Source organism: Atractosteus spatula, unplaced genomic scaffold (assembly GCF_055471065.1).
Source record: "Atractosteus spatula isolate fAtrSpa1 unplaced genomic scaffold, fAtrSpa1.hap1 Scaffold_115, whole genome shotgun sequence".
NCBI classification, from domain to species: Eukaryota; Metazoa; Chordata; class Actinopteri; order Semionotiformes; family Lepisosteidae; genus Atractosteus; species Atractosteus spatula.
This window is the reverse complement of record NW_028296670.1, coordinates 15512-33288: the sequence shown is the minus strand read 5'-3', so window position 1 is coordinate 33288 and position 17777 is coordinate 15512. Positions and strand designations below refer to the sequence as shown.

The 17777-nt window shown below is 49.3% G+C and overlaps 1 protein-coding gene across 1 annotated transcript; it reads left to right on the top strand.

Annotated features, from left to right (window-relative positions):
• The first annotated feature begins 3933 nt into the window (after positions 1-3933).
• LOC148809753 (uncharacterized) lies at positions 3934-11365 on the top strand. The gene is made up of 7 exons (XM_088909210.1): positions 3934-3939; positions 5217-5493; positions 6730-6769; positions 7474-7667; positions 7916-8063; positions 8775-9950; positions 10266-11365. Exons 1-6 carry the CDS (start codon positions 3934-3936, stop codon positions 9163-9165), a joined length of 1056 nt encoding a protein of 351 aa, XP_088765336.1. The 3' UTR covers positions 9166-9950; positions 10266-11365.
• Positions 11366-17777: the final 6412 nt, after the last annotated feature.

Here is a 17777-nt window from a genome sequence, read left to right as displayed (position 1 = left end):
TATCTTCTACATTCATGATGTCTGGAGCTTCAGATTTCAAGCCCTACAGAAAATAAGTCCTTTTACCTTTCAGGAGTGGGCTCAATAATAAAAATAAATAAATCATAAAAACTCTTCTTTACAAGAATCTGGAACACAATACAAATCCGGTTCGTTTTTTTTTTTTTTGGGGGGGGGCATAATTTTAAATTAATAGAAACATGGCAAAATACCAAACTGGAGGACAGTTAAAAAAAGGCAAAAACCTGTTCTCATATTGTGTGAAAGAGAGCCAGTGTTCAAACGCAGGCGAGCTGCTGAGGTTGATGACGGAGACGGCTGGGCTCACACACTCACAGAGCGCCAGAGACATGAGCAGGAACATAACAGAGGGGTGTACCCACCTCAGCAGCCACAGTAAAATGATCTGTAGTGACCTGAAGCTATTGAAGGGGCATGACAGAACACGCCTCTGGCCTCTGACACTCTAGCAGTGGACTCTGTTAGCAGGATGTTCTTAGCATGCCTTCCCTGGAGGCCCCGGGGACGACGTCAACCCAGTGGATGTCTGAAAAAGAACAGAGAAACAGGAGCTCCGGGAAAGGGCATATGGAACTGAGAAACAGAGACACCGCTTTACGCTGAGGGTAGGTGGGGGTGGGGAACAAGCTGCCCAGCTATGCTGTTGGGAGCTGGTAACCCCAGCTTCTCTCCAGACACAGCTGGGTGAGACCCTCCAATCAGGACAGGAGGCTCTTCTTTACACAGAGGGTGGTGGGGGTGGGGAACAAGCTGCTCAGCCCTGTTGTTGAAGCCGATACCCTGGCTCCTCTCCAGACACAGCTGGATGAACTCCTCCAGTCAGGATATGAGGCTCTTCTTTTCACAGAGGGTGGCAGGGGTGGGGAACAAGCTGCCCAGCTAAGCTGTTGGAGCCGATACCCTGGCTTCCCTCAGGACACAGCTGGATGAGCTCCTCAGATCAAATAACTTCTAAATACTGTAAAGGCCGGATCTTCTCACCTTTATTGGGATCATATTGTTGTGTTTAACAAAGTGCAGATATGAAAATACGCACCATAAACGATCTTCAAAGTCCTAGCCACTGTTATACTTGACGATATTCCAGCAGATCAGCTGGCATTGTAGAAACCAAGAGATTCGAGCCTGAAGTGACTATTCGTCCAGCCAAGCTTTATTGTCTGCATACAAGAACCACAATAAGGACCATAGTAGTCCTAGTAGCTCAGAAGGGACATGACTCTACACAGCTTATTTATACACGTTTCTCTCCACCCTCCCCCTCCTGTCTTTGAGATAGTTTTCTCAAGAAATTCCAGGACTCAGAAAGCACTTAAAACATTCCTTTCTTATCAGGGAGTTTAGTGTAAACATTCCCCATTTGGGAATTTAGGACAGGAAGAGAGAAGCATCTGTGCTCAAGCCAACGTGAAGGTTAGAGTTTAGCATGTGAATGCAGCAGGAGTTCACAGTTCCTGCCACTATCTGGGTACAGGGTAACACACAGATTCTGCTAGCAGACTCCATCAGCATGTATGGTGTTGAAGCTTGGAAAAGAATGAAAGCCTGATTGAATTTTTAATTATAGGCTCGTTTCAATTGATGTCTGCGGATCATTGTTTCCTGCTCCATTAAATTCCACTTTATCTCAACAAAATGTCATCCAAATAGCCTCAGGCCATCGGGGACCTTCTTAAAATCACGTTTGTGCACGTTACCAGTCAGCATTTGCGATTACAGAAGTCACTCTAAAAAATAAGGCTTCAGTCTGTCTGGCTGGTGTCCAGTTTCAGTTTTTCCCCAGTATCATACTGCTCATGGTGAAGCACAACCCGGGGTGGGGTACAAGCTCAAACTGCACGAAAGTTGGTTGAAAACTGGACAGCAGGCGCTTCTTTACACAAAGAGTGGTGGGGGGTGTGGCCAGCAGCCATCTCACCTTGCAGCTCCCAGCTGGCGTGAGCCTAGCCAGTACCTGGAGGGGAGACTCCTTGGAAAGCTGAGGCTGCTGCTGGGAGAGGTGTGAGGGGGGACAGTAGGGGGCGTTCACCCTGCAGTCTGTGTGGGTCCTGATGCCCCAGTAAAGTGACGGGGACACTGGACTGTCCTTCTGATGAGATGTAAAACCGAGGTCCTGACTCTCTGTGGTCATTAACAATCCCAGGGTGTTTCTGGAAAAGAGTAGGGGTGTTACCCCAGTGTCCTGGCCCAATTCCCCTCCTGGTGTTTACCCATCATGCTGCAAAGGGCCTACTCACACCTGGACAGGGCTGGCTACACTGTAAGGATCATGTTTTTCGACTTCTCCAGTGCCTTCAATACCATACAGCCCTTACTTCTAAGGAGGAAGCTGGAGGAGATGCAAGTCGATGCCTCCATGACCTCGTGGATCACTGACTACCTGACAGGCAGACCACAGTCTGTGAGACTTCAGAACTGTGTGTCTGAACAGGTAGTGAGTAACACAGGGGCACCTCAGGGGACAGTTCTTTCTCCATTCCTCTTCACCCTCTATACTTCGGACTTTAAGTACAACTCAAAGTCATGCCACCTGCATAAGTTCTCAGATGACTCTGCAATTGTGGGATGTATCAAGGGTGGGCGGGAGGAGGAGTACAGAGGACTGGTCAGCAGCTTTGTGGAGTGGTGTGAGGTGAACCACTTGGAACTGAATGTAACAAAGACAAAAGAACTGGTGGTAGATTTCAGGAGAAAAAAGGTCAAACCTACTCCTGTCTACATCCATGGGAGTGGCGTGGAGATGGTGGACTCGTACAAGTACCTGGGAGTGCACATCAACGATAGACTGGAATGGTCTAAGAACATCGAGGCCATCTATAAGAAGGGACAGAGCCGACTCTACTTCTTGAGGAGGCTCAGGTCCTTCAATGTATGTAGTAAGATGCTACATATCTTCTATCAGTCGGTGGTAGCGAGCGCCGTTTTCTACGCAGTGGTGTGCTGGGGCCCTGGGATTAGAGCAGTGGATTCTAAAAGGCTGAACAAGCTCATCAGGAGAGCAAGCTCTGTCATTGGGTCTGGCCTGGACCCAGTGGAGGTAGTGGCTGAGAGGAGAATGGTGTCCAAACTAGAGGCCATCATGGACAACGTCTCCCATCCCCTCTATAACAGGCTTGTAGAAATGAAGAGCACGTTCAGCAGTAGACTGATTCATCCACGGTGCGACAGGGAGCGCTACAGGAGGTCATTCTTGCCTTCTGCCATAAGAATGTACAACGCATCCACCTTGTGTCTGGGCAGAGGCAACATTGACAGGGACCTGTTTCTGGACTGAACGCATCTACACATCTACTGCTACATCTGTTCTCTTTCTTTTTCCCGTTTACAACCGTTTTTTGTGCAATATATGCCAGGGACCCGTGCAATACATTTATATCTATATCTATATCTATATTTACATCTATATTTATATTCATATGTATGATACGATTTTTCTGCATACTGTTCTGTTCTTTGTGTGTCCGGACTGTGAGTAACTCTTTTAGTGCACCCCTCACTGTACTGATTGTATTGTATGTATTGTACTATTATTATTATTGTATCATTCGTTACACTGTGGCTGTGTTGTCTGTGTAAAGCTGCTGTTGCACTGCAATTTCCCTCACGGGATCAATAAAGTATCTATCTATCCCTCTGCTCTCCTCCCCACTGAGAGCTGCTGTGTACTGAGTGGACTGGAGCATCATCCAGGTGGGGCTACAGGGGATCCCCGTGACCTGGGAAGAGCTGGAGAGTGGAGAGTCCAGGAAAGCGCTATAGAAGTGTAAGGAGTTATTAATTATTATTAACAGGCTGCCCAACCTGTTGTTAAAGCCTCTCTCAGGACACAGCTGGATGAGCTCCTCGGAACAATTAATTCTTCACCAGCAAACGGGGCGGAAGGGTCCCACGGGCTGAACGGGCCCCTCGTGGATGCAGGTGTGTTCACATGCAAGTGAAAGGCGGGACGCGACAGAGACTGGGGACGCGCCCCGAGAGACACCCCAGTGGGCATTGATTCGTCGAATATACGTATATTCACGGCGAAAATACGGCTATACGTATATATACGTCGCCTCGACGTATAATCAACGTCGAATTGCAACCGTAAAATCGACGACATTAATAAACTCATATATAACGTCGAAAACACATCTAACACAGTGCCTGAGGCTTTTTACTGTACAGTATGTATCGTGTGTGCCGCAACTAGGAGTATACGGCACTCTGCACAGTGTACGAAGTAAATTATTTTGCAGTAATTAATTTACACGTGTATAATAAATATAGTAAATATAATAAATTAATTACTGCAAAATAATTTACTTCGTACACTGTGCAGAGTGCCGTATACTCCTAGTTGCTGAAGTCCCACCCTACATCAACAGAAAAAGAAATAAAGGAGCACGCAATGTGTTACTTGAAGAATGCATATGCAAGGCAGGGGGCCAGGAGATCTGGACACTGAAAATAATAGGTTTTTGGTTCTAACTGTTAGGACAATTAGACAGGGTTTGCAAATAGTGGACAAAAATCGTCTTAACTTCCATTGTAATATTTTTTTTCTTGGAAATATAGAAGTTGTACATTTTAAAATGTATATTTGAATCAAAATGTGGTTTTGAGTTAGTGTGTTAATGTAATTAGTTTGTGTTTGTCATTACTATACTGTATATTGCCATGTTACCAGAATTTGTAGCTGAAGTTTAAGACTAGTTGTGTTTTTTATGATTATTGCCCATATGTTGATTGTTGATTGATTGTATACAATGTATAATTTGAAATACATATGTTTCAGGTGTGAATGTGTATTTTCAGAATAAATTTCTAAACCTAATCATTGGCTTGGTTTGTTTCTACACCTATAAAACCTATCTTTGATGTATAATAGACCTCTAACCATATACGTATAATAGACCTCTAAAGTTATCCGTATAATTGACCTCTAACCATATACGTATAATAGTCCTCTAAAGTTATCCGTATAATAGACCTCTAAAGTTATCCGGAACTCCAACCATATATGTATAATAGTCCTCTAAATTTATCCGTATAATAGAACTCCAACCATTTATGTATAATGAACGTCTAAACATAGACGTATAACTTTAGACGTATATTAGAATTTCATTCTAGACGAATTGCAGACCACATTTAGACGTCTAAGGTATGCGTTTAATAGACGTATATTATACGTCTTTTGCCCACTGGGACAGCTGGGTTGGACAACGGACGGTTGGGGAAAGCCGACGCCTGTTCTTATCTTGACTTGCCTGGAAAACTCCCACCTCTTCAGAAATCACCCGTTTCAGCAGGAAAGGCTGCGTGTCGCGCGGGGTGAGGGGTTCGAGGGGCGGGGCCGCGCGCACACAGGTGTGTATCGCCAACCTGCCCCCCTCTTCCTCCTCTTGCACGCTTTTATTCCTTTCCGCCGCGAAGATCAGACCATCTTCAGCAATGCAGCCGGCTCCGCGCGTTTCCAGCAGCTCCTCGGTGCGTATTTGAGCTCGGTCCTCTTCTGCGTGGCTGCTGCCCCGCGCGATCAGCTTGCCCATCTCTCCGCGCTTGATCGGGCCGGCCTGCGGGTTTGCGGGTTTTGCTCTGCATTGTGTGTCGGGGTGGGTACGCCGATATTAATCCACGATCCAGGGTCACACGGACGCGCCGATCCTACGCGAGCACGGAGTGTGTGTCCTGTGATGGACTAGTGTCCTGTCCAGAGTGTGTGTGTGTGTCCTGTGATGGACTGGTGTCCTGTCCAGTGTGTGTGTGTGTGTTAAGCAGGCTTAAAAGTTAACTACACGCCGAAACGTGGAGAGAAAAAAAAACCCAGCGTGTCCGTTTCTGCTTTTCTGAGTGGAATGAACCCGCGCTGCATTCTTTCACGGTGCAGGGCTGTGGGTGTGTCGGGGTTCCTGTTCCAATCAGAAAGGTTCAGATCTGCGTCTGTGGGGGGTTTTAATGACCGATGCGTAACGCAATGAGGATTAAAAAGGGACACGCGCGTGGCTTTCTTTCGGGTTCCCCTGTCTCGTGTGAAGAGCACTAGAACTGTCATTCGGTAAGAATTTGCAACTTCACTCCGATCCCCAGCAAACGCGGTAGAGGCAGCAGCTATAAAATAAGATGAGATTACTTTAATTAGCCCTATACAATTTCTTGCATGAGGAATGTGTCTTTTCACAGACCCCAGCTTGCTCTCCATGAGACACACAGACAGGGAGAGAGAAGCTGGGGGTCAGAGCGCAGAACCGGCAGACCCTTCCAGCCCCAGGCGCAGATCCTGAGCTACAGAGCCACCGCTCCGCGCTCCGCCCTCCGCTCCTTTGTATATAAGGAATTAATTCATTAGATACAGCGAGGCACCGGCAGAAACACACCAGCGACCCTATATTCACGAACGAAGACGCAAACACGCACGTCGGAGCCGCCCCTATAATGAAGGACCCTGGAAAAGTTTAATCTTACCCAAAAGGGGGGTGCAGCTCATATTATTCAACCCCCTTCCACCTATATAGCGCCTTTCCGGACTCTCCAGCTCTCTCCAGGTCATGGGGATCCCCTCCACCCCCACTAGTGGGGAGCCTCGCCTGGGTGACGTTTAGGGTGACAGAGTTGCAAGGAAAGGAAGAGCAAATACTTACCACACATTTTTTAAAAAGACGGGGGAGGGAGAAACCAAGCTATTAAAAAAAAAAACATTTTGATCTCCGTCTCTCTCTTTTCCAGAAGTAAAGAAGATCAGCAACAAAAATGGCGGAGAACAAAGGTAGGTGTGTTGGTACCTCCGAGGTCGAAAAAAGGATCACCGACTGCATGCCATGTGCGTGACAAGTCGGCTTAAAGATCAGACGCTGTTAAACGAAAGAACTTCTCATCCCGTTATATTATAAAGACGGAAGTCTGAGAAAATCAAAGATGACGTTCTTGAGCAGCGTCAAGTGAGATCTAATTTACAAAATCGAAAATGAATGCCCCCCAAAACAGCCGCGGGTGGTTATATTGTCCTCGGGAATCTCTTCCTTATGTCAAAATGGCTTAACTGTGGGAACGCATAGACCTGATGGAAGTTTGATAGGACTTGGGGCGCCCTCTGGCGGAAAAGGGCTTAATTATCAGCCGCTCGGCTCTCTTCAACAATGAGGCGTCCTCAAACAACAAGTAAAAAAAGTTACTCGTTACTACTAAAAGACCCGCTTATTAGATCTTGGTTACCACCATTTCCTCATCGATGTTCTAGAAAATTAATTTTTATTTTTGGATTTAAGTGAAAACAGCGCTGTGGTTCCCCCTTCTGGAACGGCGCAAACTCCCGGTTCTTTCCTCCCTGCTGCTGGGACGAGCTTTTCCTGCAGCGGCCGAAGCAGCTGCATTTGAAGGGTCTCCTCCCCTCCCATCTTATGGCCCGCGGCAGATTTCTTAACACAGCCTCCTGTCCGGTTTCTCTCTCTCTCTGCCTGCGTGCGCCCGCAGTCCAGGCCGGCTTCCACGCGGTGCAGTCGGTGATCCAGCTCCAGGAGCTGGTCTCCGTGGTGCAGAAGGCGGCCGTGCTGTTCAAGGTGTCCTACTTCAGCCTCTGCCTGTACCCGGATCTGGAGACCAAAGTCCACCAGCGGGGCACGGAGTCGCGCAAGCTGTGCATCTCCACGGCGGCTACGTTTTTACAGGTAGGCGACGCGCCCTTTAAATATCATTATTGCTGGCCCAGCAGCACTAATAGTGATGCTCGTGTAGTGGACCACTGCCTGGAAGTGTATTTAAAACTGATGGGGGGGGAGGCAGCACGTCTGTACTGACACAGCTGGGTGAGCTCCTCCAGTCAGGACAGGAGGATCTTCTGTACACAGAGGGTGGTGGGGGTGGGGAACAAGTATCTTTACTTTTCTCTCTCATTTCTGGTTCTTCCCCCCCGAAGTGCGCCAACGTGGGGACCGACGTCATGAAACGGGTGTTCCCAGCGATTCGGCAGGCGGTGAGGGACCAGCAAACGCAGCGGCCCGGGTCAGCCTGGAGCTGTCCAAGACCCTGATCCAGAAGGATATAATGCATAATGTCGTGGAAAAGTACACATCTTTATTTCCTCTGGGGAATTCCAGCTCGCGGCTGCTGGGTCTGTTGATGCTCTCTTGGGGAAGAGGGTTAAGTATCATTCTCATCATTTTAATCAGAGTTCAGTCAGCCTCAAGGTGGAAGGGTACAACTGAACAGCTGTGCAAATGGATAAAGGCTACTGAACGATACGTCAAGTCTCACGTTCGTTTCCCCCCCCCAAGGCACTCGTTTTTCTCTGTCGTGAGAACATAAGAAGGGCCAAGTCTTCTTTTTCATTTCTAACTGGTCTAGCCTGTTTTAATGGTTATTGGATCCGAGGCTGCAATGGTGTGAAAGTAGCCAGTTTTCAACCACAGAGCTGGGCACCTTGTTCCACACCCCCACCACCCTTTGTGCAAAGAGGTGTTTTCTGTTCTCCGCTTTCAACCACTTTCAGATAGTTTTACACTCCCTTCAGACTTAAAAGTTCCTCCAGCCTGTCAGTGCGGGATTCGCCCTTCAGACTGAAGAGACTCAGTTCCTCCATCCTGTCAGTGTGGGACACTCCCTTCAAACTAAAGAGACTCAGTTCCTCCGGCCTGTCAGTGTGGGACACTCCCTTCAGACTGAAGAAACTCAGTTCCACCGGCCTGTCAGTGTGGGACCCTCTCTTTAGTCTAGTCTCTGTCACCGGCTGGATGAACCCCTGACTATCTCTCTCTCTCTCACTCTCCTGGCCGCAGGTACGAGAGCCTGAATGGCAGCGTGGCCAGCACCTGCAGCGACGTGAAGGCGGTCCGGGAGAGCGAGCAGCAGGAGAGGGAGAAGAAGACGCAGGAGGCGGAGGCTCTGCGGGCACAGGCCCACGCCCTGAAGGACCGGCTGGCACGGCTGAGCGAGGAGAAGGCCCGGGTGGGCCGGCAGATCCAGGACAAGCTGGCGGAGAAGAGGCGGCGCCAGGGCGGCTGCTGGGCCTACAGCGACAAGAGCAACAACGCCCGCCTGAGCGCCCTGGAGGGCGAGCTGCGCCACCTCTTCGGGGAGGACAACCGCCTCGCCCGGGAGATCTGGGACAACGCGGCCGAGCTCAACCGCGTGCAGGCCGTCCAGCGTGTGTGTGTGTGTGTCCTGTGATGGACTGGAGTCCTGTCCAGCATGTATGTGTGTGTGTGTGTGTCCTGTGATGGACTGGCGTCCTGTCCAGGGTGTGTAAGTGTGTGCGTGTCCTGTGATGGACTGGCGTCCTGTCCAGGGTGTGTAAGTGTGTGTGTGTGTCCTGTGATGGACTGGCGGCCTGTCCAGGGGGTGTGAGAGTGTGTGTGTGTCCTGTGATGGACTGGCGGCCTGTCCAGGGGGTGTGAGAGTGTGTGTGTGTCCTGTGATGGACTGGCATCCTGTCCAGGGTGTGTGAGTTTGTGTGTGTCCTGTGATGGACTGGCGGCCTGTCCAGGGGGTGTGAGTGTGTGTGTCCTGTGATGGACTGGTGTCCTGTCCGGGGTGAGTGTGTGTGTGTGTGTCCTGTGATGGACTGGCATCCTGTCCAGGGTGTGTAAGTGTGTGTGTGTCCTGTGATGGACTGGCATCCTGTCCTGTGTGTGTGTGTGTGTGTGTGTGTGTGTCCTGTGATGGACTGCTGTCCTGTCCAGGGTGAATCCTGCCTTGTGCCTGTTGCTTGCTGCCCACCCCTCTCCCTCTCTCCCTCTCCCTCAGGGAAGCTCGGGAAGCCCAAGCAGCTGCAGGAAGTGCAACGCTGCCTGTCCCGCGTCCAGCAGATCCTGCTGAGGCTGCACAACTTCTGCGACACTGCCCGGGTGGCCATCGCCAGCCTGGGGCAGAAGACAGAGGCGGGAGAGAGCTTCCTGGATTACATCCAGGACTTCAAGGAGGAGTACCTGAAGAGCCTGGATGAGGCGGAGCAGGTGGGTGGAGGGGCAGAGGGGCAGATCGGTGGTGTGATTTTCTCTCCCGAATTTCAGTGGGAGCCTCCGTCAGTCAGATGGGTAGCTGTCTACAGTAGCTGGAAATAAGGAAACTACGATATTTTAGGACAGTCATTCATTTTAGAGTTAATAACTGCCATTTTTCTCCACACATCTACACACTGTGCACAAATGCACACCACACACATTCTGACTACAATCGCAACGTACACACCAACACAATGTATACACACAATTGATCTGACACAATCGCACTCTACACCCTACTATACTGTATACACACTACACACACAGACACATTCGTACTACATACATCAACACAACGTATACACACTGTACACACAATCACACCCTACACCCCACTGTACTGTATACACACTACACATGTACACACATTCGTACTATATCCATCAACGCAACGCGTACACACAATCACACTCTACACCCAACTATACTGTATATACACTACACACGCACACATTCATACTGTACACATCATCGCAACACATACACACACTGTACACACAACTGATCTGTATTCACAATACACACAACGACACACTACACATGCATGCACATTCGTACTACATACATCAACACATACACACTTTACACACCACTGATCTGTATACACAATACACACAACCACACTCTACACCCAACTATACTGTATACACACTACACATTTGTACTGTTTACATCAATGCAACGCATGCACACGCACACACACACGCACACACACACACACACACTGCAGTCCTTCCAGGTGCTGTGTGCCTGCTGCTCCAGTGGGGGGGAGAAGTTCTCTCACTGTGAAGACGCCTACAGCTTCCTGGCCCTACGCCCCTCCAGTCTGTCTGCAGAGCAGCTGCAGAGGGAGTACGACCGGGCCCTGCAAGAGCTGAAGCAGCCGAGCCTCTCCCAGGACATGGCCATCGACGTCTGAGGCAGGAGCACGAGGACCGGGAAGAGCTCTCTCACGGCCTCTGCGCTTCCTGCATTATAATGGGGTCCCTGCTAGGCCATCTGTCTAGTTTCTTGATGATGTCATGTGGTGATTTATGATGTCATGGAGGATGGGAATTGCTTTTCCCTGCTCCTGGGGTTCTGGTGAGGGGTTATCATGCAGACTAGGATCAAGGCTAGGGTGTTGCTGGTCTACAGCAGGGGGGTTTGGTCATGTCCGTGTTTCTAGTGTGACTGCAGAAAATTTCAAATGCACCTTTTTGACTATGTTCATTAATGGTATTTGGACAGCTTAAGTGAGGGGGGTGACTGTCACGTAGCTCCACAATGTCATACTTGGGATCCCCCACACGCGGTGTAATTCATGTGCCTGATCCCCATCTGTATGGTGTGAAATAATGGAACTGCACAATAAAATGGTCTCGATGGGAGCAGTCTGATTCCTTTGCCGTCTGTGATACAAGCTGCCCAGCCCTGTAGTTTAAGCCGATACCCTGGCTTCTCTCCAGACACAGCTGGGTGAGCTCCTCCACTCAGGACAGGAAGCTCTTCTGTACACAGAGGGTGGTGGGGGTGGGGAACAAGCTGCCCGGCCGTGTTGTTGAAGCTTATTCCTTCGCTTCTCTCCAGACACAGCTGGGTGAGCTTCTCCAGGACAGGAGGGTCTTCTGTACACAGAGTGGGGCAGGGGTGTGGAACAAGCCGCCCATCCCTGTGGTGGAAGCCGAGACCCTGGCTTCTCTCCAGACACACCTGGGTGAGCTCCTCCAGTCAGGACAGGAGGCTCCTCTGTACATAAAGGGTGGTGGGGGTGGGGTACAAACGTACCCTTCCATTTGACTAAACAACCTTTTCTCCATATCCCTGCTTTACCCTGAGAGCCAAGAGGGTGGAGTCCCATCCAAATAACAAAAGACACATCTATTCAACTGACACTCAGAGGTGACCGAACACATTTCAGGTTTACACCCCAGTTAAACGTGCCTTTCCTTCATTTCAGATCGCTCTGCTCCCCATGATCTCTGAAAACCCACTCTCACACACCACGCCCTCACATCGCACATGGCTCTACATTCACCAGCTGTAATACAGCTACGAACAAAGACAGACATTGAAGTTCGCCATTACTAAATGACATTCGTATTAGTTCATGCATGTATTAATGTTCACTGGAAAGCAGTTTCAGTTAAATATTAAAATGTTCCCAGCGACAGCTGCATAACAGACTCATGACAGTAGTGACCGTATTATGTCCACCCTATCTGGGGATGTTCTAATGTGACTCCAGCTGCTTAAACCACATGAAGAGGTGATGTCAGTTCGTCCCCCTACTTCAGTAACCACTAGAGGGCAGCAGCTCTTGCTCTGAGTTCGCTGAAAGAGAGACTTACAGAAGACACAGGCACAAGAACGGAGCCTGGAGAGATGTTCAAATAAACGCCGCCCCCCAGGGAGACCCGACTGTGTAAGAGCCTGGGACCTGTGAAAAGAGTCTTTTATATTTCTATTTAAGTGATTTTTTTAATATTTATTTTGTATTGCTGTACGCATCTTAATTTTTCGTCTATTCTGGTGTCTGGTTTTCTGTTTTTTTTGGCTTGTCTTGGACTGCTGTAACACATCAATTTCCCTTCAGGATCAATAAAGTCCTATATATCTTCTGCTCTGTTTTGTACCTTACAGAATGATGAGTTAAAAGCTAAGTCAGCCATTTACAGAGCAACACCCACACTAACACAGATGATTTTTTTTAATTCCCACAATAGATAACAGTATATTCAAACAAAGCAACAGCAATATAATAAACCTGACAGGAGCTACTTTAACACCTCACGCTCTTTCACACTTCAATTCTCTCAACAGATGGGCAAAAAAAAATTCCAGCAAAGAGATAAGACTTTTATTGTCCCCTGAGGGAATTTTGTATGGACACCCAGCACTCCTGTACATTTAAATAGCATGCACAAAAAGAGAGAAGAAAATAAAATCATTGCACATTACACTATTACAAAAAATAAGAAAAACACTGCACATCATTCTATTGCACATGTACAGTAGAACACATAACATGGAACGTTTATAACACATCGCAAAAACATATTGCACTCAGGTGGGTTGTAAGAGTCAAAATTGTTTATCCTTGACATTTTTGTGTTGACAGCTGTAATGCATAGTGGAACAAAGGAATCTTTGTATCCGTTTCACTTACCTTTGGGAACCCTGAAACGTTTGCCCGAAGGAAGAAGTTGGTATTCAGGGTTGAGGATGTGGGAAGGATCTGATATCATTGTTCCTGTCTGTCTGATTAGGGATTTTTCAAAGATGGCCTGCGGGGAGGGCTGCTGTTTCACTCCCTTGACCTTGAAAGCTGTCTGGATGAGGCGGGTCATTTGCCATTTAAAATGAACTGATAGATGACCGAACCACACTGAAATACCATATCTGATAATGCTCTCGATTACAGCTCCAGAGACAGATAAAGTGGGTGACCGCAGCTACTGTCTGCAACACAGTGTGGTGTGAATGATACAGGGTGTAAAGACCTTTTTCAGACGAGCTGCGATCAAATGATCGGAACACATAGGAGACGAAACTGGAAATTAGACCATCTAACAACCCAGCAAACAGGGCTGAATGGATAAGAAAACCCATAATTAATGAAGAAATATAAGGTAACCAAATGAGGAATCACAGGAGAAAATATATGAAATAATTTAAAAAACAGGAGTATAACAGTGGAGCTGATGTATGATATGCAAACAGACAAAAGGAAAAAAAAATCATTGTAAATGGAAAGAAAAAACATTCTAAGCAAGAAATTATTCTGCAGACTTCATGCTGTCAACACTAAAAACAATTCAAGTTAAACAGGGGGCTAATTTCAGCGGCCACATTTGTTGCTTCTGGTCTTAAGGCTGAATTCCAGTTTGGGGTGCTGCTTTCAGTTCATTACAACTGACCCCAGCAGGAAGGGCAGCCCCTACATCACAATTCTCGCGAGCTCTCACCCGTGATGAGAGCAGCCTTGCCCTGATCTCCACAAACATGGCGACCATACAGGACTTGCACAACGTTCAAGAATTTGTGAAGGTCTCGGAATTTCTCACATTTTGCAGTACCCTCAATAATTTCTTCTGAGACGGAGATTTAATAACTGGTTGGAGACACTGGGGCAGCAATCCCCGTTTAACACTACAAAGTGTACATTGCCACAAACAAAATACGTGTTCCTAAAAAACGTTGCAAACGCAAAAGATTCCCAATAGCCTCTGAACACAACTATAAAGTTTACTTTTACAGCGGTAAATCTATTTGGTAATAAACAAACAAGCCAATAGCATAATACCTTAACGCCCTCGCCCAGTGGTGAGGAGGAAGCGCACCTAGGCGCTCATAGTACCGCAAAGCAGGCTGGGAGTTGTAGCCGGGGGGAGTCTGAGGGTCAGCAGGATGATATGTATCTGCATACGTAAATATTGTGATAGTAGTTTTAGTGTCCTGTATAGCTCTATAAGTGTATAGCCCGAAGTTAACGAGTTACCACCCTAACCACGTGTAAGTGTTCTGTCGGTCTCCTCATGTGTGTATAGCCTGTGTTTGGTTTTTGTGTGGTTTTGTTTGGAGAATAAAGCCGTCGCTTGGTTTACGATCATGTCTCCACTTGTCCTTTGTCCTGAGGGAACCTGAAAAATGTTACATTGGTGTCAGAAGCGGGCAGGATGGACAGACCATGGCAGACATTCACTGATTTTGTCAAGCGCCGGCTAACCCTAAAAGAGACTGAACCCACCGGCAGCGCACATACAGAGCCTGAGCAACTCCTGGGTGCGACAGGTGGCCACAGCCCTTACCAGGGCTACCCAGTAGTGGTCTCGCTGGTAGAATTGGGGCGACTGCCCACTACTCCTGCCCAGTGGATGCCCAAGAGAGAAGATGCCCTCCCTGCCGGAGTCGGCCAGCTATTCCCACACCCGCCAGCGCGGGTGCGACCCGGTCGCTACGACGGGGAAGCGCCTTGGGAAACCTACGAGGCTCAGTTCCAGCTCGCGGCCCGGACAAATGGCTGGAGCCGGGCAGAGATGGCCGGCCACCTGGCGGCGGCGCTGGAAGGAGTGGCCTGCCAGGTTCTCCTGGATGTCCCAGAGGAGGACTGAGGTGAATACGCGGCGCTGGCAGCAGCTCTCCGGCTGGGCCCGGTCGCCGCTGATGTCATGTTCCTTGCCCGCCGAGGATACCCGGCTTTCCCCCGGGAGGCGCAGCGGGAGATGGCTCTTCAGGCCTTTCTCAAGGCCCTCTTACCCGAAGAGCCGTGCCGAAACAGGGAAACAGGTGCTTGCCTTCCGTCTGGGTACAGCGACGGTGCGCCTGCTACCTTGCACCCATCCAGGAGGACTGCATCCTGGGGCTGGACCTGCTGCAGCGAGTGGGGACCAGTTTGGACTTGGGATGGCAGGAGTTGGTGTGGCAGGGGGAGCGACTTCACCTGGTGGAGGGCAGGCCCGGCGAAGGCCGAGGGACACGGGCTTGCCGGAGACGGGAGAAAAAGAGGCAGTGGCGGTGGCAGTCGCAGGGGCGGACCGGGCCTGCGAGCCGGGGAGCGAGCGTGCCGGATCCTGCCCCTGAATCACCCGGGGGGCCTGACAAGGTGGCGGTGGTGGTGGCGGGGGCCGAGCATTGCGTGGAAGCGAGGCGCGCCATTGAGGACCTCTACCAGCGAAGCTGCGAGGGCCTCGATTGGGACCAGTGGCAGCGGCTCCAGGAACTACTCGCCCAAAACGAGGACCTCTTTGCGGCAAGGGATGAGGACTGCACCCGCACTGCCCTGGTCCAACACAACATCAACACTGGCGACGCTCAGCCCATCTGCATCCCACCGGGACACATGGCTCACGCCAAGCGTACTGCCGCCGAAGAAAAAATCTGGGAGATTGTCACAGCGGGGGTGATTGAGCCTGTGGTCGGCGCCAGCTATACTTCTCCGAAAAAAAGACGGCTCGTGGAGGTTCTGCGTGAACTACCGCAAGGTCAATGAGGTCACCTGGAAAGATTCCTACCCCCTGCCGAGGATAGACGACGCCCTGGACTACATCACCGGGTCGACCTGGTTCAGCTCCCTGGACCTCCGCTGCGGCTACTGGCAGGTACCGCTCGCTCCCGATGCTCGACCGAAGACGGCCTTTTCCATCGGCCAGGGCCTCTGGCAGTTTACTGTCATGCCCTTTGGCCTGTGCAATGCCCCGGCAACTTTCGAGACGCTGATGGAGAAGGTGCTGGCATCGGTCCTGTGGAACCAGTGTGTGCTGTATCTGGACGACCTGCTGGTTCATGCCAGGTGTTTCGACCAGGCCTTGACGAACCTCCAGGCGGTGCTGGCCTGCATCCGCCGTGCTGGCCTGAGGCTCAACCCCCGCAAGTGCGAGCTCCTGCGGCGGGAGGTGACATGTTGTTGGACAGCGAGGGGTGGCTACAGACCCAGGTAAGGTCGCCGCAGTGAGGGGCTGGCCAACTCCCCGCACCGTCGCAGAGCTGCGCAGCTTCGTATTATCGGTTGGCTTCGTATTATCGGAGGTTCGTCCAGGACTTTGCCAGCATCGCTCCCCCACTGCACTGCCTCACCAACAAGGGCCACCGCTTTGACTTGGACTCGGGCTTTCGGCCGGTTAAGTGAAGCTCTGGTGGGGGCCCCCGTGCTGGCCTACCCCGACCCGCGGTTACCGTATGTCCTAGATACCGACGCGAGTGACTCGGGGGTTGGGCGCGGTGTTGGCGCAGGAGGGGCCAGATGGGGAGCGTGTAGTTGCCTACTGCAGTTGGGCTTTGAATAAGGCTTAACGTAACTACTGGATGGAGTACCGAAAACTTGAAAAAGCTCTCGCAGTTAAATTCTTTTTAATGTTTTTAATGTTCTTTTTCTTTTTGTTTTGAAGTTGTTTCATTTGTTTGTTTGTTTTACAGTTTTCAGTGGGTTTGTAATGTTGTATAGGGGCTGAATTACTTTGTTCCATCCAAATTCCATTATGTGAATTTATGCTTTTTTAATATAAGCATTAACAATACAAGGCGTGCTCAAAAACTGTTACTTATTAGCTTAAGAAGCGGCAGTGTTTTGACAAAGTGTGGTATTCGAACAGTAAATGCTGAAGTGTTTAATACTTTCTTGAGAGCAGATCTCCCTCGATTTAGACAAACTCTTGTTCGGCCGATGATTTCAGATCAAAATCTGAATCAAGTGGAAAGAAAGCTGAATTACGCAAAGGTCATATAAGGCACTGGGTATCAGTGGGTACACCATCAGGTCCTGCTAGGAGGATTGGGAGGATCAAATTGACACAGAGGGACCCAATGTGGGGGCTGAACCCACAGTTCTGAGATTAAGAGATTCATGCTCTATCGACCGCGCCTATATAAATCTTGTGCTACAGCAGTAATGTTTCTGGGTGTGGATGAACATGACATAATAGGCTGACAGTAGGAACACGTGGCCCACAGGCAGTGATAGTATCACTATCACATTTGGCTGCAGTATATTGTGTTGAGAGCAGCAATAACTTTCCTGCAGAGATGGGAGTGCCTTTAATACAGCTCTTTCAATTGGACAGAGTAACAGGAACCGACCTAAAGTTTCGGCTGTGAATCCATCTCCACATGGGGAAAAGAGACAGTAAAATAGCGATGAAGAAACAGAAAGAATTGTGCTCGCTGCAAAGTAGGAAAGAGGTGGTCAGACACATAAAACAGCTTGGTGATAATTTGCAGCGACAGTTTTATGTTATTTAGTACACAGATTTCTCTTCATGTTCCTTAAGATGTGTAATTTGTATGATGGTTGTATGAGAACAG